General features: G+C 49.0%; 1 protein-coding gene across 1 annotated transcript in view; it reads left to right on the top strand.

Annotated features, from left to right (window-relative positions):
- ULK4 (unc-51 like kinase 4) overlaps positions 1–25154 on the top strand; it is a gene marked incomplete at both ends in the record, with an annotated part of 268478 nt that overhangs the window by 7115 nt on the left and 236209 nt on the right. The window contains 13 exons of the mRNA XM_080715872.1: positions 2141–2303; positions 5125–5226; positions 6853–6936; positions 9256–9331; positions 10703–10795; positions 12284–12405; positions 12509–12578; positions 15436–15529; positions 18982–19086; positions 20624–20684; positions 22032–22213; positions 22983–23029; positions 23395–23473. Of these exons, the coding sequence (XP_080571998.1) occupies positions 2141–2303; positions 5125–5226; positions 6853–6936; positions 9256–9331; positions 10703–10795; positions 12284–12405; positions 12509–12578; positions 15436–15529; positions 18982–19086; positions 20624–20684; positions 22032–22213; positions 22983–23029; positions 23395–23473 (1278 nt within the window). The remainder of the gene's footprint in view (positions 1–2140; positions 2304–5124; positions 5227–6852; positions 6937–9255; positions 9332–10702; positions 10796–12283; positions 12406–12508; positions 12579–15435; positions 15530–18981; positions 19087–20623; positions 20685–22031; positions 22214–22982; positions 23030–23394; positions 23474–25154) is intronic.

Below are 25154 nucleotides of genomic sequence, written 5' to 3'. Positions count from 1 at the left end.
TAGCCCGGAGGTAGAAGGGCTTCCAGGAACCCCAGTACCACCAAAAAAAAAACAAAAAAAAAAAAAAAATAGGGCAGGGGATGTGTAGCTTCGAGGTCAAATGCCTCTGGGTTCTACCCCCAGACCCACAAATCAGTTCTTAGCGGCACAGGATTAGGCTGCGCCTGTAGCTTGCCTGCATCTGGGGATTGTTTGAGGCTTATTGTCAGCCATGATCTAAGAAACTGAAGCTGATCTGTAAGTTACTGGTGTTCTGGAGGAAGGGTTGCCATAGGCTGGGCGGGGTTCCTGCTTCCGTTCGTAGTCTTACGGGAGCCCAGCCACACCCCGTGGTCACGTTTTGCTCGAGGTTGCTGTTCCACAACACTAGACATCAGGATGGAGCCTGCTGCCGGGGGCTGTTCCTTGGACCAGCGGCGGCAGACGCGGAAGCTCTGCAGGGAGACACTGGTAGTCTGCTCGCACATCTCAGGGTTCTGATGTTCAGAGAACTCTAAAAACAACTGTGGTGTAGTGGACATTCTTAAGTGCTTATGACCAGAAGTTACGGATTGACTTCACATTGTTCTTAACAAAGAAAAGTCACCTGACCTGTTACAGTTGCCCAGAAATTTTCTTTTTGCTACTGAGATTGAATGAGGTGTTGTAATTCTGAGCTAGCGCTCCCAGCGCCTTTTAATTTGGAAACGAGATCTTGCTAAGTTGCTGGTTTTGGCCTCAGCTGTGCAGTCCTCCTGTCTCAGCCTCCCGAGTACTGGGACTGAGGATGTGTGCCCTGTCTGGCTTGCCCAGAACTTTTTTGTTGAGTTGGGATTGAACCCAAGGGCTTTCTGCCGCTGAGCCTGCGCTGACAACCCTATTTTGTATTATTTTGAAATGGGCTTTTAGTAAGTTGCAGGGGACGTCTCTAAATTGCCGAGACTGGCCTCAAACCTGTGATCCTCCCAAGTTCTGGGATTATTGGCATGTTCCTGCAAGCCAGGCTTGCTTAAGAATTTTTTTTTTTTTTTTTCAGTACTGGGGGATGGAACCCAGAGGCATTCTATCTCCGAGTTACACCCCTGGCCCTATTTTCTCTTTATTTTTGAAAGTCTCACTAAGTTGAGGGCCTCACTAAGTAGCTGAGCCTGGCTCTGAACCTGTGATCCTCTTGTCTTAGCCTCCAGAGTACCGGGATTACAAGCATGTGCCACCGCGCCTGGCTGCCTAGGAACATTTTTAATGATGCTGGCGGGTCAGTCCTCTTCCTGGCCGTAATCAACTCTCGATTACAAATGATGTTAGCAAAGGTGAACACCCATCACCTGCCGGTCAGTTGCTGGCCGTTGCCTGTTAATCCGGACAGCAGCCTGCAGAGGTATTTTCCCATTTTATATGCAGAGCTTTGGATAGCAAGCTCCGAGGGGCCTGGGCTCAAGTCCAGTTCTAACTTCGCAGTTCTACTTGGAATTCTGGCTTCAACTGAATGTCATTTTCTCTTGAGTAAAACCACATCTCGGGTGGGCGGGGTTTCGAGTCCTCTCGGGTGTCACTGAATGCTGGTAAGTACAGACTGTCACCCGGCCCCCCCAAGGGCCCCGCCTCTGAACTCTGCATCGGAGAACGAGCCTCCAACATGAACTTCTGGGGGACGTAAGATCTGAACTGCAGCGGGCAAGTTTTCTTGAGTATTTTTTATTCCTAGTTGCCTGAACTTGCAGAGGGGACCCACCACACTCTGCTCTTCACAGAAGCCTGCGGTTTCCGCCAGTGATTACATGCTGAGAAACGGGCAACTTAATTTTTGGTTGTACTTTTCAGATGTTACTCTTTTCATGAGCTTCTAAATATTTTTGGGAGTTGAAATGAAGCTCCAGATGTCTTTAGTGGAGTCATGAGAGGTGCTGATGGTTGTACAAATGACCTTGGTTTTGGTGGTGGAACCTAGGGGCATTCTACCTCCAAGCTACACGCCCAGCCCTATTTTTTCTTTGGAACAGGGACTCAGTAGGATGTGGAGGGCCTCACTAAGTAGCTGAGGCTGGCCTCAAACGGCCATCCTCCTGTCTCAGCCTCCCAAGTACTGGGATTACAAGCGCGCGCCTCCACGCCTGGCTAGTGGGCCTCGTTTCTGAGAACGTTCGTGTTTTGCTCTGCATAGATACTCCTGGAAGGACCTGGCACGTTGAAATTTAGCAATTTCTGCTTGGCAAAAGTGGAAGGTGAGAATCTGGAAGAGTTCTTTGCTTTGGTGGCGGCCGAGGAAGGAGGCGGGGACGGCGGGGAGAACGCGCTGAGGAGAAGCATGAGGAGCAGGGTCAAAGGTACGTGGCCCCAGGACGCCTGGAGAGACCGAGATCTTGTTTGGCCACTCGGATAACGCGATGGACCTAGTGAGGACTGGAGGGAGCTTGGTCCCCAGCCTGCAGTTTTCCCTGTGGGTCTAAGACTGTGGCTAAGACCTGATGAAGGCGGCGTCTTGACTTAGGCTTATGTGCTACCAAGCGCTCATTCGAACAGGGGAAGATTTTCGGCCCTTAGAACAGCCGGGCCACCACAGGTGTCTGTCCAGCACCCTTGGGTGGGAGTGTGCCTTGCTGCTTCCTCCAGTCCCAGGGGTGCACTTGACCAAGGCCGCCTGCTGCCTGAGGGGGACCCCGAGCTTTGTGAGCTGAGGCCCAGATCCCCCAGCTGCACCTGAGTGAGGACGTGAGTGACTCCGGCCTGTTCCTGGGTGGCTCTGCTGAACCTCTCTCGGCCGCAGGGTGTCTGACTCGGGGACCATGGTGTGTGTTTGCCTAGTTCTATTTGTACTGGAGATTGAAACCAGGGGCACTCTACCTCCAAGCTACACCCTCAGCCCTGTTTTCTTTTTACTTAGAAATAGTCTCGCTAGGATGAGGCGAACAACTCGGATGAGGCTGCTTTGCACCCGCCATCGTCGCAGCCTCCCAAGGACTGGGACTAAAAGCGCTTGCCGCTGTGCCCGACCTACATTTTTCATTATTTTGTGGTGCTGAGGATTGAACCCAGGGCCTAGCGTGCGCCAGACAAGGGCTCTGCCGCTGAGACGCATCCCCAGCCCTCCTGCCTCTTTCTGTCTTGGTAGTGGGGATTGAGCCTGGAGGCGTTCTTCCTGAGCTTCTCCTGCAGCTCTTACGCCATTAAGCTGCAGAGGGCTCCCCAGGTGGCCGAGGCTGGCCTGTGCTCCCGCCTCGTGCTCTTCTGACACCGCTGCCCACCTCCCTCGGCCGCTCCCCACCGTTCTTTCCCACCCACAGCTTTCTTCCCGGAGACTTCCTTTCCTTTGTCCCCGGTGTCGGCAGCGTTCTCTTGGACTCCATAGGTGTGGCTTGGTTCTGACGTTCTGTGCGTAAACTTACCTGTGGACTTAGCAGCTGCCGGGCGTGGTGGCGCACGCTCGTAATCCCAGCGCTCGGGAGGCTGAGACAGGAGGATCGCACAGGTCACTTAGTGAGACCCCGTTTCCAAATAAAGTATAAAATAGATCTGGGAGGGTAATTCGTTTGAAGCACCACCTCATGTTACCCTTGGGTAACGTGAGGCTATAACTGTCTTTACAATAAACTTCTTTAAATCTTCAAAAAAAAAAATAGGTCTGGGAGTATAGCCTGGAGGTAGGAAAGCCCCTGGCTTCCACTCCCAGTACCACCAAAAAAAACCCCCCAAAAAACAAAAAACTTAGCAGGTAATATCTTCTGCACGTGTGTTTGCCGTTTGATTGTAAATGTCGTAGGGACTTCATAATTCCGCGTCCATCCATGTCTATTTGATAACTCCACGTCTATCTAGCACTGGGTATGTATGGGTGTGAATGCCGAGGGAGAACCCCGCCTTCACTGAACCTGGATCTCTAGCGGGGTAAGACATTCATGTTGGCAGATGCTAACGAAGCCTCTATTGTGTCGCGGCATGCCTGGGAAGCCCTCGGGTCTCATTTATCTTGGCTTCCTCAGCGTTGAGGTGACAAATGGGGCCTCTATAATGTTGAGCGAGTCAACATGGGTGTAGAACGTGACGGCGTAGCAAGAACGTTCTGCGGGCGGCCATAAAACCTCGCTGCAGGACGCACAAGGCCGCTGGTGTGGCAGTAAGGGGCCCCGGAGGACAGTTTGCTAGGTTTGCCTCTGAGATTCCGTTTTCTGAGCAATTGGCAATCGCTTACTGCATGGAGCATTCTCACCGGGAGGTGGGAGGGTTTTAGGTAGTGGTTCGAATCCCGCCAGGGCCCTGGGCTTTGGAGATTTTTGCAGCTGCCCAGCTGTGACCTCTGGGATGCTAACTACCCACTGGGCTTCTCACCAGTGAATGAGGGGACTCCCTAGTGCTGAAGCATATTTGTATAAGCGCTGCTCACCAGATATTTCCCGTTTTCTTCTGGATAATGTAGCAGGATCATGTGTTCCCCTGTTCAGGGCCAGGCAAGTTTGAACAGAAGAGATGCCTCGGGTGGGGTGTTATGAGCCAGTGTGTGCGAGCCGCACCTCGGCCTGGGCCTCTGGCCGTGGGACCGGAGCTCCTCGGCACAGCAGGGTAGCAAACAGACCTTCGCTAAATCCAGTGTGATTTTGGTGGCATTACTGCTGCCCGATCTAACTGTCAACCAATGATGGTGCTGGGGATGGAACCCAGGGGCACTTTACCTTCAACCTACACTCCCGGCCCTAGTGTAATTTTCTATTTAGAAACAGATTCACCAAGTTGCTAAGGCTGGCTGTGAACCTGTCATCTTCCTGTCTCAGCCTACTAAGCACTGGGATATAACAGGTGTATGCTTCCACGCCTGACACAAAATAACTTTTTTTTTTTTGTACTGGGGATGGAACCCAGTCATTCTACCTCCCAGCTACACCCCCAGCCCTATTTCATATTCTTTATTTTGAAACAGGGTCTCAGGGAGTTACAGAGGGCCTCACTAAGTAGCTGAGGCTGTCCTCAAACTGCAATCCTCCTGTCTCAGCCTTTCAAATGCTGGGCTTTACAAGCGTGCGCCACCAATACTGGCTGGAAAACATCTTAAAAATGTGAAATGCACATCAAATTTTGTTGACGTGTTTCCTCTGCCTTACCAGGTCTCCTAGCTGGGCTGGGCACACAGCAAACATCTAACGTATTCTTTCTTAGGGTCTCCTATCTATATGGCACCAGAGGCTGTGAAGGGCGCTGACCTCTCCATCAACAGTGACCTCTGGTCTTTGGGCTGTCTGCTCTATGAAATGTTCTCAGGTGACTGCTTTCTGGTTCAGTATGAAAACATGGCTAGATTAAAGCAAATGGGTTAAGCCTATGGTTTGTAGATGTTTTGCTCATAACAGGCTGGTTTTATTAAAATACTGTATATAAAAATTCTGGTTGAAATGTTGGGCATACACAAGGTCTTAGGACTGCTTGTGCGTGGCACTGGGGATCGAACCCTGAGCTACATTCCCTCTTCCACAATTTTTTTTTTTGGTGTGTGGTACTTGGATTGAACCCAGGGGTGTTCTACCTCGGAGCTACACCCCCTAGCCCTATATTTATTTGAGAGTCTAGGGATGGAACCCAGGAGCGTTTGACCTCTGAGCTACACCCCCTGCCCTATTTTTATTTTTGAAACAGGGTCTCACTAAGTTGCGGAGGGCCTCACTAAGTAGCTGAGGCTATCCACAAACTGTGATTCTCTGGTCTCAGCCTCCCAAATGCTGGAATTACAAGCGTGTGCCACCACGACCGGCTTTATTTTTGAGACAGGGTCACACTGAGTCGCAAAGGGCCTTACTAAGTAGTAGCTGAGGCCGTCCACAAACTGCAACCTTCCTGTCTCAGCTTCCTAAATGCTAGAATTACAAGCGCGTGCTACCATGCCTGGCTAAATTTTTATTTTTTGGTGGTACTGGGGTTCCTGGAAGCCCTTCTACCTCCGGGCTACACTCCCAGACCTATTTTTTACATTTTTAAAATTTGGAAACAGGGTCTCTTAAGCCAGCGTGGCTGGCTTCGAACCTGCACGATCCTTCTGTCCCAGCCTCCCAAGCGCGGGGATTACAAGCGTGCGCCACCACGCCTGGCTAAATTTTTATTTTAAAACAGGGCCTTGCTAAGTAACTAAGGCTGGCCTTGAACCTATGACTTTTTTCTCAGCTTTCCAAGTCCTTGGATTATAGATATGTGCCACCACACCTGTAATAAGGTCCCCAGCCGTTATTCTTTTAAAATGGGGCTTCCCTGAGTTGCTGAGGCTGGCTTTCAACCTGGAGTCCTCATGTCTGACTCTCTGAGGCATTGGGATTACAGGCATACACCACCACAGCAGTCTTTTAGGAACTTTCTGACGTGTTTTTAATTTTTTTTACAATCATTTGGATTATGGAAATGTACCCAACTTTTTTCTTTTTTGCAGTGCTTGGGATCGAACCCAAGGGCTTTCTACCTCTGGGCTACACCCTCGGCCCTATCTTTATTTTGAAATGCTCCAAGTTGCAGAGGGCCGCAGTACCAGGTTGGCTGAGAACCTGCCATCTTCCTTTTTAGCCTCCCAAGTACTGGGATTACACGCATGTGCCACCATGCCCAGCTTGTACCCAGCTGCTAAAAAGCGATTCTTAAATGCTTGTAAAGTTGCCTGTGGCAAAATTAAGATCTTGTAAGTGGCTCATGAGACCCTCCAGTAGTAGTGATTGTGGATTTGTGTATTGGCTAGGATAATGAATTTTGTGTTAGAGAAATATAAAAAGGCAATGTGCCTAGTACCCATAACTAGGCGTTCGATAAGTTTTTCCTTATGAATGGTGATTCTGAAGTGTCAGCAGTTGAGATAAGTTTGGAATTATTGGTAATGGCGTACTGTTTAATTGCAAGTTAATGTGATTTCAGGAAAACCTCCATTCTTCTCAGAAAGTGCTTCCGAATTAATGGAGAAGATTTTATATGAAGACCCTTTGCCACCCATTCCGAAAGGTAAGATTTCTTTTAAGTGCAGTTGACTTATCTTTTATACTGATTAAAAGTGCACCTTTACCCATAATCTGTTCTATTGATTCATAACCTCCAAAAGTTTAAACATAAACATTTATGTAACTTGGGAGGCTGAGACAACGAGGATCCGGGTTCGCAACCAGCCTCAGCTCCTTAGCCCCTCCCCAGCTTGAGACCCTGCTTAAAAATAAAGAATAAAATTAGTCTGGGGGTATAGCTCAGAGGCAATACGCCCCTGGGTTGAATCTTTAGTAACACACACACACACACACACAAACACACGGTACTTTTTTTTGTGGTATTGACAAGTGAACCCAGGGGCATACTACCTCCCAGCTATATCCCCAGCCCAATATTTTGAAACAGGGTCTCACTAAGTTTAGGCCGGCCAAGAACCTCTGCTTCTCCTCTCAGCCTCCCAAGTACTGAGATTGAAAGCGTGCACCACCACACTTGGCTCAGGTGTAAGTTCGTTCAAGTTGATGGTTTGTCACTTTCTGACAATGAAATTGAAGACAAATTAGTGGTTTCTCACTTAGAAACATGAGTTATTTTTTGCTCTTACATCAGCTGACTTAGACTTTTTTTTTTTTTTTTTTTTTTTTTGGTGGTACTGGGGTTCCTGGAAGCCCTTCTACCTCCGGGCTACACTCCCAGACCTATTTTATACTTTTTATTTGGAAACAGGGTCTCCTAAGCCAGCGAGGCTGGCTTCGAACCTGCGCGATCCTCCTGTCTCCACCTCCCCGGGGATTACAAGCGTACGCCACCACGCCCAGCCTGACTTAGACTTTTAAAAGGCTCAAGCTCAGCTGGGTGTAGTGGCGCACACTTGTAATCCCAGTACTTGGGAGGCTGAGACGGGGATCTGGGTTCCAGGCCAGCCTCAGCTACTTAGTGAGGCCCTTTGCAACATAGACCCTGTTTAAAATGAATAAAAAATAGGAATGGGGTGTAGCTTTGAGGTAGAATGCCCTGGGTTCAATCTCCAGTACCACGAAGAACAAAAACTTCAGTTTTTGTCTATACTGTTCACTTAATTTGTATTTACAGCCTACATATTTCTGTTAGTGTTCCAGTAAGAATAAATCAGATATTTGAATCATAATGCTATCCCAAAAAGTCTTAAGAATTTTTTTTTTTTTTTTTTTTTTTTTTTTTTTTGGTGGTACTGGGGGTGGAACCCAGGGGCTTTTCCACCTCTGGGCTCTACTCCCAGACCTATTTTATATTTTATTTGGAAACGGTCCCATTAAGTTGTTGAGAGGCTCACTAAGTAGCTGAGGCTGGCTTCGAACCTGTGCGATCCTCCTGTCTCAGCCTCCCAAGCGCGGGGATTACAAGCGTGCACCACCACGCCCGGCTAAGAATCTTTTCGATGTAGTTGTAGTGTTTTGAAAGTGGAACTTTAATCATTCAGATAATTAAAATCATTCTAACGTAACAATCTACCACCAAAAATTTGGAAAGGAAAAGCAAAAGAAAACATGAACACGGTGCATCATTCTGCTACTTATTAAAGAAGTTAATCTTGAGACAGATAAGTGAAAACGGGATTCTACAAAAATTGCGTTCTTGACACTTTCAGAAGTAATGGAGGAAATAGAAACAATATTTTCAATGTTTCTAAAATTCTTAGATGCAAAAAATTTAAGTCTTACAAAGCTGAATTTTTGGCTTAATGTAGCATATTCAGCATTTTCTGCTGTATGTTAAAATATTCCCTCCCCCTTTGGTACTGGGGATTGAACCCAGAGGCATTCTTTCTACCTGAGCTATAGCCCCAGACCTATTTTTTTGTGGTCCTGGGGGTGGAACCCAGGGGCTTTTCTACCTCCAGGCTATACTCCCAGACCTATTTTATACTTTATTTGGAAACGGGGTCTCACTAAGTTGCTGAGAGCCTCACTAAGAAGCTGAGGCTGGCTTCCAAACTGTGCGATCCTCCTGTCTCAGCCTCCCAAGCCCTGGGATTACAAGCCTGTACCACTCTACCCGGCTCAGACCTATTTTATTAACTTTGTTTTGAAACGGGGTCTCACTACTTGTTGAGGCTGTCCTTAAGCCTATGATCCTCCTGTCTTGGCCTCCCAAGTACCGGGATTACGAGCGTGCGCCACCGCGCCGGGCGCTCCATCTGACTGGTGTTCACACCTCACCCATGAAATGGAGACTCATGGCTGATGGATTATGCGGTCTCTTAATTCATGTGCTTAAAATACCATAGCTTTAAAGGCTGATGTGAGATGTTAAAACTTGTTACACTCGTTGACTCATCGCGTTTTCTTTGTGGAAACTTAGATTCTTCACTTCCTAAAGCCTCTTCAGACTTTATTAACTTGCTTGATGGGCTACTTCAAAAGGATCCTCAGAAAAGGTATGCACGTTATAGTGTGGATAGTGGAACCTTCTTTCTTAGTGTATTTGTGGTATCGAGGCTTTGAACCCGGGGACATTTCTACCTTTGAGCTACACTCCCGCCCCCATTTTGTTCTTTTGAAACAAGGTCTCACCAAGTTTAGACGTAGATTCTGGGAGAGCCTCGCTAAATTGCTGAGGCTGCCCGCGAACCTGCCATCTTCCTGTCTTGGCCTCCCGTGTGTTGGGATTACAAGAGCGGGCCACCACGCCCGCTCATTCCTCTTGAAGTAGGAGATGCTGATTATGCCGTAGGAGGAGGCATCCATGCCATCTCATGCCTGCATGAGAATTAGTGTTTCGGTGGGTAATCCTTCACATTCTTGCTTTGGAATTTCAGGTTCATCTTTCCAGATCTCACGAGTCTCCCTAGAGATGCTGGTAGTGGTCTACCTACAGGTGCACCCTCTGTTATTAGTCACAATGAAGCTTGGAAAGTGAGTTTGAGCTGGGTGTGGCAACTCAGGCTTGTAATCCTAGTACTTGAGAGGCTGAGACAGGATCGCAGGTTGACGGTCAGCCTCAGCTACTCAGGCCCTGCTTCAAAATAAGACAGGGCTGGGGTATGGCCCAGAGGTAGACTGCCCCTGGGTCCATTCCCAGTACCACACACACTAAAAAAAACTCTGGATTTCAGGTACTAGAGTGACTTCAGTGTGATAGAACTAGCTGGACACCATTTTAACTTCTAAGCGCTCATGGGTGTATATAGTGAAAAGGCTGACATTCCCATTTGTTTTTTGAATGAAGTTCTAAAAGTTGTCAAAATGAAATTTAATTCAGGGGAACTAAAGCCTTTTTTTTTCTTTTTTTTTCTTTTTTTTGTGGTACTGGGCTTCCTGGAAACCCTTCTCTGTGCTACACTACCAGACCTGTTTTTTATATTTTTATTTGGAAACAGGGTCTCTTAAGCCAGCACGGCTGGCTTTGAACTTGCGCGATCCTCCTGTCTCCGCGATTACGAGTGTGCGCCACCATGCCCAGTGAACTAAAGCCTTTCTGATGTAAAGACAGAATTATAGACGGGTACTCTCTGATATGTTTAACGTTTTGAATTACCGATTCCCATTACAAACTAGACACCTGACACGCGCAGCAGAACGTGAGCCCTGTGACTCTTAGTTTCATTCTGAACCATTTAAAGCTCCCGAATCATTTATTCTGGGGTAATTGCGTACCAAAATGCAAGAGTAAAGTCTACAGCGATTTTAAGAGCACACTTCCGTGGCGGTATTTATGAATGACAAGATCTCCCGTGTATCTGGGACGTGCCCTGGGAACGTGTGTGGAAGATGGTTTACAGTGAAGCTCTCGTTGGTGTTGTCTGAAGGCTGGCGTGGACAGGACTGCTGCAGCACCCGTTTTGGAAGAACGCTTTGGGAAAGGAAGACCAGGAGTCGGGCGCCGAGGACCTGGGCGTCAGGTAGCGGGCGGGCCTTGGTGCATGGGGCGTCGCCCCGGCGCTCGGGCCGCATCTTTCTAGTACTGCGGCCTGTGACTCCAGCCTCTGCTTTCAGAGAGGAAACCCAGTGTTTAAGGGTTACTTAACAAATTCAACCATGATGTCTTTGTGTTCTGGACCTTGTTCATTTTTTTTTTTTTTTGGTGGTGGTAGTACTGGGGTTCCTGGAAGCACTTCTACCTCCGGGCTACACTCCCAGACCTATTTTTACATTTTTTATTTGGAAACGGTCTCCTAAGCCAGCGTGCGCGGCTAGCTTCGAACCTGCGCGATCCTCCTGTCTCTGCCTCCCAAGCGCGGGGATTACAAGCGTGCGCCACCACGCCCGGCCCCTTGTTCATTTTTTAAAAATGGTTTTATTGGTGCACTGTAGTCATACATCTGAGTATGAGATGGTGGAGGCATTCTACCTCTGAGCCTACACCCCAGCCTTTTTATTTTGAAACAGTGTCACTAAGTTGCAGAGGGCCTCACTAAGTAGCAGAGGCTGTCTGCAAACAGTGATCCTGTCTCAGCCTCCCAAATGCTGGGATTACAAGTGTGTGTCACCAAGCCCAGCTAGTTGGAGGTTTTTTTTTTTTTTTTTCTTTTTTTTTTTCATACTGGGGATGGAACCCAGGGGCTTTCTACCTTCGGGCTACACTCCCAGACCTATTTTATATTATTTGGAAGCAGGGTCTCACGAAGTAGCTGAGGCTGGCTTCAAACGTGCACGATCCTCCCGTCTCAGCCTCCCAAGTGCTGGGATTATAAGCGTGCGCCACCACGCCTGGCTGGCTGGAGGTTTCTATGGGGCTCCTCTTGGGTTGGAATGGATGTGGAGTGAGGCCCAGCCCCTTTTCCTATCATTTCCTATGGCCCTGTGGTCTCTTGAGGCTGAGTTAGGTGAGCAGGTCTTCAGATGCTGAGCCGGTTGCATGTGGTCAGTGTGTTTGTGTCTTCCGATGCCTCTGGATCTGAGTGGCGGGAGGGCGGGGAGAGAGCGGAGGAAGGGGGTTTGCCCGTGTGCTGGGAGCCTCGCTGTTGGGAGAAGGATCCCTTGTGTTCCAGGCACTGTCCCCGTTGGCTGCTGAGTTACTCTGGTGCTTGATCAAAAGCCAACGAGGGCTCCTGTCCTCTGACCCTTGGGGACCACCTCTTCCATTCTCTGGGACAGAAACGGAGGGCTTTTTAGGAGTCTTTGAGTCAAGGGAAGGAAAACTCATGGCTGAGTGGTACATCCAGGTCCAGTTGACTTCCACGGCCTGCCTGCTGCAGTCGGTGTGGGGCGAGGGTCTTTATAGACGTTTTTGTACAATACTTTAGAAAGTGCTCATTCTAGCCAGTGAAAAGTGACTTTTCCAGCTATGACAGTGTTGAACGTCGGGGGTAGCTTGCTTTCACCTACCTTGTGTCATACACAAGCCCCCAAGTAAGATGGGTGCTGTCCACTCTCTCCCGGACGAGCAGGAGCGGGATGGAGCGTCCTGGCCCACAAGACCCCAAGGAGCTGCTGCTGCTGCAGACCCCGCACGACGGCCAAGCCCGGGGGCAGAAGGGCGGGCCACGGTCCGGCAGGTCTTTCCGCCCAGGTGAGCCTGCGCTGTGGCTGAGGCAACACGTTAATCTCGCTTGCCTGCGTTCTCCCCTCGGGATGTCTTTGCTCCTTCTCGATGTGTCACTTTCCCGCTACAGAAAATCCAGCCGAGTTGCGGCCCAAGAGCACCGTCGGGGGTCAAGCGAACGAATCCATCTTTCTTCTCAGGTTTGTAAAACCAGAAAGCAGCCAGGGATGGGGAGGTAGGGGTCACACCGTGGAGCAGAGCGCCTGCCGTCCTTGAAGCGAGGGGCGAGTGCTGCAGTGAGGCTCCGCTGTTGGCTTGGCTCTTTAGTTACTCTGTAAGGGGTAGAGCCTTATTGTTTGGTACTTAAGTGTTTTTTTTTTTTTTTTTTTTTTTTGGCACTAGGGCTTGAACACAGTGATACGTTCCCATGGAGTTATACTCCCAGTCTCATTTTTTTGTGGTACTGGGGATTGAACCCAGAGACATGCTATCTCTGAGCTACTCAGCTGAGGTTGTCCTCAACCTGTGATCCTTCAGTCTCAGCCTCCCAAGTACTTGGGATTATGGGCATGTGCCACCATGCCTGGCCTTTTTTGAGATAGGGACTCATTAAGTTGTCTAGGCTGGTTACAAACTTGGAATCCTTCTGCCTCAGTCTCCTGAGTTGCTGGGATTAAAAGTGTGTGCTGCCGCACCTGGCTTCATTTTGTACTTCGGGTAAAAATTTTGAATTCTACAAGTCCAGCTCTACGGTATTTCTTTTTGATTTCCTTTCAGGGTGCTGGGGATCAAATCCAGGGCCTCAGGAATGCTAGACAAGTGTTTACCCCTGAACTACAACCCTAACCCCTGCAGTTTCTCTTGAAACACTTTTATGTGAGGCTTAAACCATTTATAATCACTGAAAGAGTAAAAGTTAGAATATCTTAATGATTAGGACTAGTAAGTAGAAAAAACTCAGCATGCGAACAGTAAATATATTAAGATGTTGTGGTGAGGGGTGTAGCTCAGTGGTGGAGTACTCGCCCAGCAGGAGGCTGTGGGCTCTATCCCCTTTCTGTTCCCAAAACCTTTTGGTAGTAATAGAGATCGAACCCCAGGGGCATTGTGCCTGAGCTACACTGCCAGCTCTTTTCTTTCTTTTTTTTGAAATAGGATCCCACTAAGATCCTGAGAGCCCGAGTTCTGATGCAGGAGAACCTGTGATTCTCCTGTCTCAGCCTCCTAAATACTGGGATTACAGGAGTGTGTCACTATGCCCAACTCATAAGTAATTTGCTATGAAATGAAGACTTTAATATTTTATCAGTTTTGCCTGTATTTAAATGTTAACTCTGAGGCCGGGCGTGGTGGCCCACACTTGTAATCCCAGCACTTGGGAGGCTGAGACAGGAAGATCTCACAGGTTCGAAGCCAGCCTCGGCTACTTAGCCTCTCGGCAACTTAGACCCTGTTTTCAAATAAAATAGGTCTGGGAGTATAGCCGGAAGGTAGAAAGCCTCTGGGTTCCGTCCCCAGCACCATAAAGTTAACTGTTAAACTTCTGTGTTTTTTTAGGTATTGGGCTGAGGATTCTGATCTTTGGGAATTTGCAGGAACTAATTTAAAAGGGCTCCAAGAATCAGAGGATTTTTTCTTTTAATTTTGGTGGTACTGGGGTTCCTGGAAGCCCCTCTACCTGCGGGCTACACTCCCCCAGACCTATTTTATTTTTTTATATTTATTTATTTATTTATTTATTTATTTATTTATTTATTTATTTTTGGTGGTACTGGGGTTCCTGGAAGCCCTTCTACCTCCGGGCTACACTCCCAGACCTATTTTATATTTTATATTTTATTTATTTATTTATTTATTTATTTATTTATTTATTTATTTATTTATGGTGGTACTGGGGTTCCTGGAAGCCCTTCTACCTGCGGGCTACACTCCCAGACCTATTTTATATTTTATATTTTATTTATTTATTTATTTATTTATTTTTGGTGGTACTGGGGTTCCTGGAAGCCCTTCTACCTCCGGGCTACACTCCCAGACCTATTTTTACATTTTTATTTGGAAACAGGGTCTCCTAAGCCAGCGTGCGCGGCTGGCTTTGAACCTGCGCGATCCTCCTGTCTCCGCCTCCCAAGCGCGGGGATGACAAGCGTGCGCCACCACGCCCGGCTGAGAGGGATTTTTAAGATGTGAAAAAAATCAAAACCCAGCCTGGTGAGGTACATGTCTAATCCCAGTACTAGGGAGGCTGAGATAGGATCACAGGTTTGCAGCCAGACTCAGCTACTTAGGCCCTATGCAACTTAGACCCTGTTTCAAAATAAAGGATAAAAAATAGGGCTGGGGGTGTAGCTCAGAGGTAGGATGCCCCTGGGTTCAATCCTCACTATCACAAAAGAAAAAATATATATATATATATATATATTGGAAGCTGTAAATGAGAGAAATAATACATTAGAAATAATTTTCTGGAAGAGGAAATGTATTTTTTTTTTTTTTTTTGTGGTACTGGGGTTGGAACCCTGGGGGCCTTCTACCTCTGGGCTACACTCCCAGACCTATTTTATATTTTATTTGGAAACAAGGTCTCACTAAGTTGCTGAGAGCCCCACTAAGTAGCTGAGGCTGGCTTCGAACCCGCGCAGTCCTTCTGTCTCAGCCTCCCAACTGAGGGGATTACAAGTGTGCGCCATCACGGCTGTCTCAAGAAATTACTTTAAAAGCAATTGCAAAAACTAGTGTCATGTAGCCCGGCGTGGTGGCGCACGCTTGTAATCCCCGCACTTGGGAGGTGAAGACAGGATCGCGCAGGTTCAAAGCCAGCCTCGTTGGCTTAAGTGACTCTGTCTCCAAATAAAAATATTAAAATAGGTCTGGGAGTGTAGCCCGGAGGTAGAAGGGTTCCATCCCCAGTACCACCAAAAACAGTCATGTAAACACAAGGTTAAATTCTTAGTCACGTATAATCATATTCTGCCAATTGTCATGTTTTTTGTTCCCCAGAAGATAGCAGGCAGAGGACCAAGCTTGTGAAATCTGATTGTTACTGTTGTCTTCCAGCTCTCGTCCCACCCCAAGAACTAGCGCGGCGGTGGGCGTGGGCCCTGGCGAGGACGTGGGGAGCAGCTCGCCCCAGAAGGCTTCGCCTTCCAAGGTGGGCAGCGGCGCAGTCTTTGAGATAAACAAGCTCAGAAAAATAACTGTAGATCGGTACAAGAACTGTTTAGAACACTCTAACGGGAATAGGCTGTTATTTGCCTCATAACTGTTCTCTGGGGGTGGTGGTGTAAATAGTGGGTGCTGTCTTTACATTCTTTTTTATTGGTGCATTATATTCATACATCATATTGGGGTAAAAAGCTTGTGTGTACAGACATGCACACATCACTGATTTTGTCTTTACATTCTTTAGAAAATCAGTTGAGTGTGTGGGTTTATTGGTCTGCTCATCTACTTCCTGAAATGCAGTACATTGTTGAAGCCCTTCTGGCAGTTTTGTTAAGAGTGTAAATAGACATTGAGGATATGCAAGCAATAAATGTATAATTCATATTTCTCAAGATTTTTTTTGTGTGGCACTGGGGGTTGAACCCAGGGGCATTCTACCTCTGACCTACACCCCCAGCCCTTTTTATTTTAAACGGTCTTGCTGCACCCCTGCGGCTGTCCTCAAACCTGTGATCCTCCTGTCTCAGCCTCCCAAGTACTGGGATTGTCACTGTCCTTGGCTGTATTTTACAATTTTTAAGTGTTGTTCCCCTTCTTGCAGTACTGAGGATTGAACCCCCAGGGGTTTCCTACCTCTGAGCTACACCCCCGGCCCTATTTTTTATTTACTTTGAAGCAGGATCTCACTAAGCTGTAGACGGCCTTAGTAGCTGAGGCTGGCTGCGAACCTGTGATCCCTCCACCTCAGCCTCCCAAGCACGGGGATTACACACGTGGGCCGCCACGCCCGGCTTTGTTCTATCAGAAAACTTGGAAAATGTAGAATCAAGGAAAAGAGGAAAATGACATTTTCATCGCCCCAAACAGACACTAAATACATCTTGATATTGGTGCTTACGGCATTATGCTTAGGTGCATGTTTTGTGTGTGCTGCTGGGAATTGAACCTGAAGGCATTTTTATCTCGAAGATACAACCCCAGCCCTATTTCTAAATCCCTATTTTGAAATGAACAATTTCGAATTGCAGTTGCTAAATTGCTGAAGGCCTCACTTTGAACCTGCTGCCCTCCTGTCTCGGCTCAAGTACTGAGATTACAGGCAAATCAACTCGTTTAAAACAAAGTTGCCGGGCGTGGTGGCACACGCTTGTAATCCCGGAGGTAGAAGGGTTCCATCCCCAGTACCACCAAAAAAAAGCAACTTCATAACTTCATATTTTGACCTCATTGTACTTATTTTTGAGCATTTTATTAAATTTTTTGCAGTACTAGGGATGGAACCCAGGGACATTCTACCTCTGAGATAAACCCCCAGCCCTGTTTTTTACTCTTTACTTTGCAACTCAGCGAGACCCTGTTTGAAAGGGCCTCACTAAGTAACTTTGGCTGTCTGAACCGCGATCCTCCCGTCTCAGCCTCCCGCTGCTGCCAGGGCTCGTTACCAGCGTGCGTCACCACGCCCGGCTGAGCATTTCCTTTTTATTTTTGCTATTATAAACGGGATCTTTCATTGTGATAACTTACTTGTGCATATGTTCAGTTTACCAGAAGGAAATTTCTATGTAGAAACTTTCTAATTGGTCCAGCTAATTTCATATTCGAATTGTTTCTGGTTTTCTCTGGTGTTGGGTTACATCTGAATATAAAGATAACTCAGAGCTGGGCGTAGTGGCGCAGCTTGTAATCCCAGCATTCGGGAGGCTGATACCGGAGGATCGTGGTTCGCAGACAGCATCAGCTACTTAGGCCCTTTGCAACTTAGACCCTGTTTCAAAAAAAGAATAAAAAAGGGGGTGTAGCTCAGAGGTCAAATGGCCCTAGGTTCCATCCCCAAACCCACAAAAACAAAAAAACTCGGTCACCTCTTTGTAACATCGATATCTTCACTCTACTAATGTTTACTAGCAGGTGGCAATGGGCAGGGCTGCCCACCCTTGTCCCCGCAGGGCTCCTCTCCTCCTCCCGTGCCCACAGGACAGCCTCTTCATCAGGCAGAGGTGGGAACTAACCGCTCCTCTCGCCCCTCCCCTCCCCATTCTCTGCCAAAGCCGGTGTGATATTTTTTAAACCTCGGTGATGACAGCTGTCCTCTCCTGAGCACACTAGGCATGGTTTTAAATACTCCACACTTCCTCTTGGCAATCCGGCAAGGCTTTGGTTTTCATCTTTATCAGGGTGAATACGGCTTTAAGGTTCTTGGGGTTTCGTAGTTAGCGAGTGGCCACGTTAGTCAACGCCATCTGCGCTGAAAGCTCGTTCCTAGTTTTGTTGGGCCTCACGGCATTCCCCCTCTGTTCTCAGTGCATTTATGTACCTTCTGTCTGGGCCGCCAGGGCTGGTCCTGGTGTCTAGGAACTTTGTCGATTCTTTCTGTACTTGCCTCTGTTTTTGGTTAACTTCTCATTCTTCACTGATCTAGTGTTACTCGGTTTCTTAGACTTGAATTGAAGTTGATAATTATAAATCCTTTTTCTCTAACATGAGATACTAAGCCAGTCACAGTGGGAATCACAGTCCTGGTTAATTGGAATACAACTCAAGGTAACGGATGGCGGATTTCTGGCCGTCCACTTCCATTGTGTATCAACCCTGCCTAGTTTTAATATAGATTGGTGTTAGCTGCTTTGTTAGCAGGTTAGTAATTCAGCCCAAACTGAGTGTGCGCGCGTGACTTAGAACACCCAGGGTGTGTTCTAAGCAATGGCTCTACCTCCAGCCCTGTCTCATTTTGAAACAGGGTCTCGCTAAATTGCCGAGGCTGGCCTCAAACCTGTGATCTTCCTGTCTCAGCCTAGAGTTACAGGCGTGTGCCACCGCACCTAACTCAGCCTGAACCCTTTTTATGGTATAACCTTTTCTTTTTGGTGGTGCTGGGGATTGAGCCTAGGGGCATTCTACCTCTGAGCTGCACCCCCAACCCTATTTTTTTTTTATTCCTTATTTGGAAACAGGGTCTCACAGAGTTGCAAAAGGGCTCACTGCGTAGTAGCTGAAACTGTCTGCGAACCCCAGTCTTCCTGTCTCAGCCTCCCGAATGCTGGGATTACAAGCGTGCACCACCACGCCTGGCCTTGAATTTCATATTAAGTATTTACTGAGGCAGAAGTGGCTGAGCTTTCTGTGGATGGATGATAGAGCCAGGCTGGTGATGGAAAACCCAGTTTGCCTCGTCACCATCGGAACGGGCCAGTGCTGGGGTCTGTCTCCGAGTCCTCGCCGGCCTCGGTGTTCCGGGTCACTTGACAGAAACGAGTCACTTGCCTGCGCTGAGCCCTTGGCCTTCACCCGTAAAAGGAGTCGGGCGATGGATGCGTGTTGGGGTGTTGGGCGGGCCGGGGACACTGACAGTGTTCTGACCAGTCGCAGTCTGTTGATGGTGACTGACGGGCAGCGTCTTCCTCAGTCAGACACAGAGTGTGATTTCTATTCCAGCTTCAGGTCGAGAGCGAGCACCTGAGCCGGGAGGCCCTGGAGTCCCAGATGAGAGCACTGATCTACACGGACTCCGACCTCGTCGTCACCCCGATCATCGACAACCCCAAGGTGTGGGAAGATGGCGCGGCCCAGCGTGGGCCGGGCCCGTGGGGCGCTCTGATGGTGGAGTCCTCAGCTGTGTTTCTTCCTGGGTCCTTGCTCCTGCTGTCCATCTGCCCTCTGGCTCCTTCCTGCTCAGGGCCCGTGCCCCCCAGAGCGGGTGCAGGACTGGCCGGCTCTGTCTCCGGTGGCTCATTCCTCTCCAGGGACGGCATGGCTCTGGACCGCAGGCCCAGCTCCTGGTCCTTCACTTCCCCATCCTGCTCGGCCATCGCGCCAAGTCCCGGTCACTGTCCTGGGAAGGCGGCGCGGGCGTGGGGCAAGCGGAGGCCCCTCCTCTCGAGTCATCAGGCCTGAGGCAGGACCAGGGCTGGGGAGCCTCGGCCACAGCGCGGCCGGCTGAGCTAGCAGTCGAGCCTAGTTCTTCCTGTGGTGCCAGGAACGTCCTTCCTCTCCGGGGCCGCGTTGCGGCCCTCCTCAGCCTCCTGTCGGGCTGCCGCAATGGCTTCCTAATAACTGCTCGGTGTTCTCGGTCACGGCTTTGACGCTTGGTAAAGCGACTCCTCGGGTATTTGGTAGAATGTCCCTCAGTTTTGGAGTGTCTAAGGACTTCTCATTAGATTGAGGTTATGAAATGCAGTTTGAGAAGAGAATGAGATTACATATTTCTGCCAAGATTGCTTACCAGTATAGAGCTTCTCTAAAATTTTGTGGTACTGGGGATTGAACTCGGGCCTTATTTTTAGGTGGTATCAGGGATGGAACCCAGGGGCATTCTACCTCTGAGCTATACCCCAGCCCGATTTTATTTTATTTTGAAACAGTCTTCCCAAGTTGCAGAGGGCCTTCCAAATTGCCACGAACCTGTACAGGATCCTGTATCAGCCTCCACGGTACTAGGCTGAACTCAGCATTCTAATACGTGTGAGCTCTACCCCAAACCTCTTATTATTTTCTTTGGATGTGGTACTGGGGGTGGAACCCAGGGGCTTTCTACCTCTGGACTATACTCCTAGACCTATTTTATACTTTATTTGGAAACAGGGTCTCACTAAATAGCTGAGTGTCTCAGCTGAGTGCTGGGATTACAAGCGTGCACCACCACGCCTGGCTCAAGCTTCTTCTTTTTGAAAGAGGATCTAAGTTTCTGAGGCTGGTCTCAAGCCTGCCATCCTGTCTCGGCCTCCCAGGAACTGGGACTATAGGTTTGCGTGCATCCTGTCCCCTCGGTACTGAGCACCGGGTGTCACCGTGGCGGGTACCCAGCAAATGTGCGAAGGCCCCACTTTCTAGTCTAGAGACAAGTCAGCTAAAGAGCAGGCCAGTTCAGGTGGAGTCTGTCCTGTAAAGCGCTGTCTTATTGCGGACACCAGTTAGGATTTTTAAGTCTGTATTTCTGTATTCTAATTGGAAGTAGCCCCGTTGAGTGTCTTCCTTCTGACGGCGAGTTTTGCGGCGTTCTCTTGCTCTCCTTGGTAATTTGATGGGGATATGTGAGGACAGATACCTGCTTCAAAAGGCATCTCACGTTTTCTTTTTCAACCAGATAATGAAGCAACCGCCAATTAAGTTTGATCCAAAGATATTGCATCTGCCAGCACATTCAGGTAGGATCCTGAAGGGCTTCTGACACTCAGCCGCTTTTTATAGCTACAGATGGGAAACTTATTTGCCAGCAGGATACTGGTATAAGAATGACTTAAGTTCTACTTTATGACCAGTTAGCTGTATCCTTGGTGTGGTCTGTAACCCCTTAGGCCAGCCCCTGATGTTCATTGGCTGAGACTCCTGTCCTGGGCGTGTGGGGATTTTAGGTTTGAGTACAGCCTCAGCAAGCAGCGAGACTCTGATCAACCTATCGAGACGCTGTTTCAAAATAAACATAGGAGCCAGGCGTGGTGGCGCACGCTTGTAATCCCCGTGCTTGGGAAGCTGAGACAGGAGGATCGCACAGGTTCGAAGCCAGCTTCAGCTACTTAGTGAGGTTCTGAACAACTTAGATCCTGTTTCCAAATAAAATATAAAATAGGTCTGGGAGTATAGCCCGGAGGTAGAAAGCCCCTGGGTTCCACCCCCAGTACCACCAAAATAAGTAAATATAAATAAAAATAGCGTTGGGTGTAGCTCAGAGGTAGAATGCCCCTGGGCGCTCAGTCCCCACTACCATAAAAAATTATGTATCTTCAGTTGATTTGTATGGTTGGCCATTTTTTTTCTTTTGTGGTACTGGGGATGGAACCCAGGGGCTTTCTATTTCCAGGCCATGCCCCTAGACCTATCTTTAAAATACTTATATTTGGCCACAAACCTGCCATCCTCCTGTCTCAGTGTCCCAAGTACTGGAATTACAAGCACATGCCACCACACCCGGCTCTTTGGAACCTTTTAATAGTTCCTATGTACTATGGACTATAGTACCTATGGCTTTTCCAAGAGTTCAGGGCTGGGTTGATTTAAATCTATCCAAAGACTATCTTTATTTATTTATGTTCTGGGTTCCAGAACAGTTCTCCTGTAGTCAGCTGCCTTTTTATTTTTGGTCCTGGGGATTGACTAAGATGAAGAAATAAGAGGTCAAGGGTGTAATGGCAGAGGCGTTAACCTGAGCTACACCCCCAGCCTTTATTTTGAAAGAGGGCCCCGCTAAGTTGCTGAGGCTGGCTTCGAACCTGCCGTCCTCCTGTCTCTGCCTCCCAAGTGCTGGGGTGGTAGGTGTGGGCGCCACGCCCAGCCTCCCCAGCCCTTCTTGCGCAGGCTTCTGTTGAAGTGGTCTCGTCCTCCCTGGTAGAGATGTTGCAGAGGAGGCAGCCGCGGGTGGCGTTGTCTGGGGTGTTTTGCGGCTGACGGCGGCAGGCTATGGCTCTCCTTGCCCTGGGCCTGGCTCTCAGAACCGCTCGGTGACCGCACACCGTCCTAGCGGTTCCTTCTCAGTCGCCGCGTTCTCCCCTCCGCAGTCGACAAGCTGCTGCTGCTCAAAGACCAAGACTGGAACGACTTCCTGCAACAATTGTGCTCCCAGATCGACTCCGTGGAGAAGAGCACCGGGGCCTCGTGGGCCAAGCTGAACCTGCTCTGCTACCTGTGCATGGTGGCCGGACACAAGGAGGTGGCCGCCCGGCTGCTCCACTCCCCCCTGGTGGGTGGCGGCAGCAGAAGCCTCCGCGGGAGCCCGCACTCCTACCGCTCTTGCGTTGTGTGGTACCGGGGGTCGAGCCCAGGGGTGTTCTACCTCTGACCTAACCTCTCCACCTTTGTATCTATTTGGAGATGGGGTCTTGCTAAGTTGAGGCTGGGTTCAAACCTATGCTCCTCCTTGTCTCAGCCTACCAGGCACTGGGATGGCATGCATGAGCCACCATGCCCAGCTCACCTGAAGTTTCCTTTAGAGACTAAAACAAGGGCTGCAATATCAAGTACACTTAGTTACAATGAAGAAGTGATGGGTCCAGGATCATAGGGTCCTGAAAATTTGTTCAGTCCTGCCTGAGGTCTAAAAGCAGAATGATAAATGGTTGATCATGCTTTTTTTTTTGTGTGTGTGGTGGTGGAGATTGAACCCAGGGCCATTCTACCTCCAAGGTATGCCCCCAGCCCTATTTTTTATTTTGAAAATAGTCAGCCGGGCGTGGTGGTGCACGCTTGTAATCCCCGCGCTTGGGAGGCAGACAGCAGGTTCGAAGCCAGCTGCGTGCGCTGGCTTAGGAGACCCTGTTTCCAAATAAAAATGTAAAAATAGGTCTGGGAGTGTAGCCCGGAGATAGAAGGGCTTCCAGGAACCCCAGTACCACAAAAAAAAAAAAAAAAACCTCTGTTGTATGACATGCGTTGGGACATGTGAGGCCTGGCATGCTCCCTTAGCCACCGCTTTCTGTGTTGCTTCATGAATTCAATGTGTTTTCTCTTAGTTCCAGTTGCTGGTCCAGCATTTGCGAATAGCCCCAAACTGGGACGTGTAAGTAGCATTCGTTCTTTGGAAGGTATTGTTCATAGTTGTGTGAAGTTACGAGAACGTACGCACTGCAAGTGTGCTGTCTTACACTTTCACAAATGACGGATTCACAGGCAATTTCTGGAGGCCTTCAGATGGTCTATTTTAAAAAATTTACATTCTATCACAGGTAGTATTACGTGGGGCATTGCTGTGATTTTCTTTGTACACGAGGGACAGTTTCTCTGGGCAGTGAAGAGGCCGTCCTTTCCCGTTCTATCTTCATTTTACGTTCTTAGATGGATGCACGTCACCGTACGCCGTCCGTGGAGGGTGTGGGTGCGGGAGCCTTGGTCACGGGTTCTTCAGAGCCTCGTTTTCTGTTACAGACGGGCCAAGATAGCGCGGGTCATCGGCTTGCTGGCCTCGCACACCACCGAGCTCCAGGAAAACACGGCCGTCATCGAGGTAAGGCCTTTTACTACGTGTGTTACAGAGGAGGAAAATGTTACGGATGACGAGAAAGATGGCTTTGGATGGTCACGTAGCGCACGCGGCTTGCCTAGAGCTCCACTTTGGAATCGCGCGGAGGGGCCGCCCCGACGGAGGCTGGGCAGCGGCTCCGTGACCGGTCGCGTTCAGGTGGCCTGGCAGTTACGAGGCCCTTCAGAGTATGCCTCACAACTCAGGTTCTGGCGTTTCACCTTGAGTGTTTTTGTCCTCAGCAGCTGTCGGCTAGTTCTTGGCAGCCGGTTCTGGTACTTCATGGTCATGCGTACACCAAGGGTCTTTTTAATATTTCTTTGAAGTACTGATACTGGGACATTAATTTAGCAACTCCAAGTCTTGTCAAGAGAATATTCTTTCAGACAGGCGTGATGGTGCACGCTTGTAATTCCAGTACTTGGAAGGTTGGCACGGGAGGATCACAGGTTTGTGGCCAGCCTCAGCTACTTATACCCTCTGCAAATTAGTGATACCCTATTTCAAAAATAAAGAGCCTGGGGGTGTAGCTCAGAAAAATGCCTTTGGGTTCAATTCCTATTACTGACCCCCCCAAAAAACAAACCCCCCCAAACAGCGTCATACTGCGTCTATGAATGTCCTCGAATACCAGAAAATTTCCTTCCTTTTCTGTTACTGTGTTACAATTTAGTAGTGAGGAATTTTTGTCTTATGTTCTGGGAGGGGCTTAGGGGCCAAAATGGAGGAAAACTACCCAGGATTTTTGGGGCAAGGACTTGGGGTAAAGAGAGGGGCTTCTGTGGCGTACAAGCTGGTGACATGGCCTTCAGAGTTGTAGAGAAATCGCAGGCCCACGTCATGTCCAGCTGAACTGTGTGGTGCCGGCAATGTGCGAATGGAGCCCTGCGGTGGCTGAGAGTATGGGCTGTGTCGGGGAGTGTTCATGCAGGGCGAGCCGCGTCGCAGAGGCCGGATGTGGGAACACGGCGGTCAGGCTCTGGGAGCAGTGAGGCGGTATTGGCAGGGCTGGTGTCGGCAGGGCTGGTGTCGGGTAGATGGCTACATGCTGGGGTTAGAGTCACGAAGCCTGGTTAGAAGACAAGCTGAGGACATGTCCAGGAGGAGGTAGGAGAGAAGCCTGGTGTGGCTCAGCTTTGCAAAGGATCACTGTTACGGGCTGGGAAGGTGGCATGCGTCCAGTGTGGGGCGCAGCGAGGCGACTGGGCCAGGTGGGCTCACGTAGGCTTGCTTCCTGGTGTCTATTGCTCTGTTATCTCACACCGCTCTAGCTGAAGGGCGGCAGGGACATCCGTGCACACAGTACTTGGTGAAACCCAGTGTCCTCTGAAGAGCGGCCAATCAGCTGGGCGTGGTGGCACACGCTTGTAATCCCAGCACTTGGGAGGTTGAGACAGGAAGATCACAGGTTCTAGAACAGCCTCAGCAACTTGTGAGGCCCTCTGCAACTCAGATCCTGTTTAAAATAGGGCTGGGGTGTAGCTCGGAGGTAGAACGCCTCTGGGTTCATTCCCTAGTACTGCAAAATAAGAGTGGCTGATGGGCTAATCGCTCTGATGGTAGCATGTGACAGTTGGTGTGAACACCCAGGGAGTCTAGCCTGGCCAGTAGAAATTCGTGTTCAACAGTGTTAAGCCAGGCATGGTGGCCTCAGCTACTTAGCGAG

This window comes from Muscardinus avellanarius (genome assembly GCF_963383645.1).
Source record: "Muscardinus avellanarius genome assembly, chromosome: 18".
NCBI classification, from domain to species: domain Eukaryota; kingdom Metazoa; phylum Chordata; class Mammalia; order Rodentia; family Gliridae; genus Muscardinus; species Muscardinus avellanarius.
This window is presented reverse-complemented; position numbering and strand designations above follow the sequence as displayed.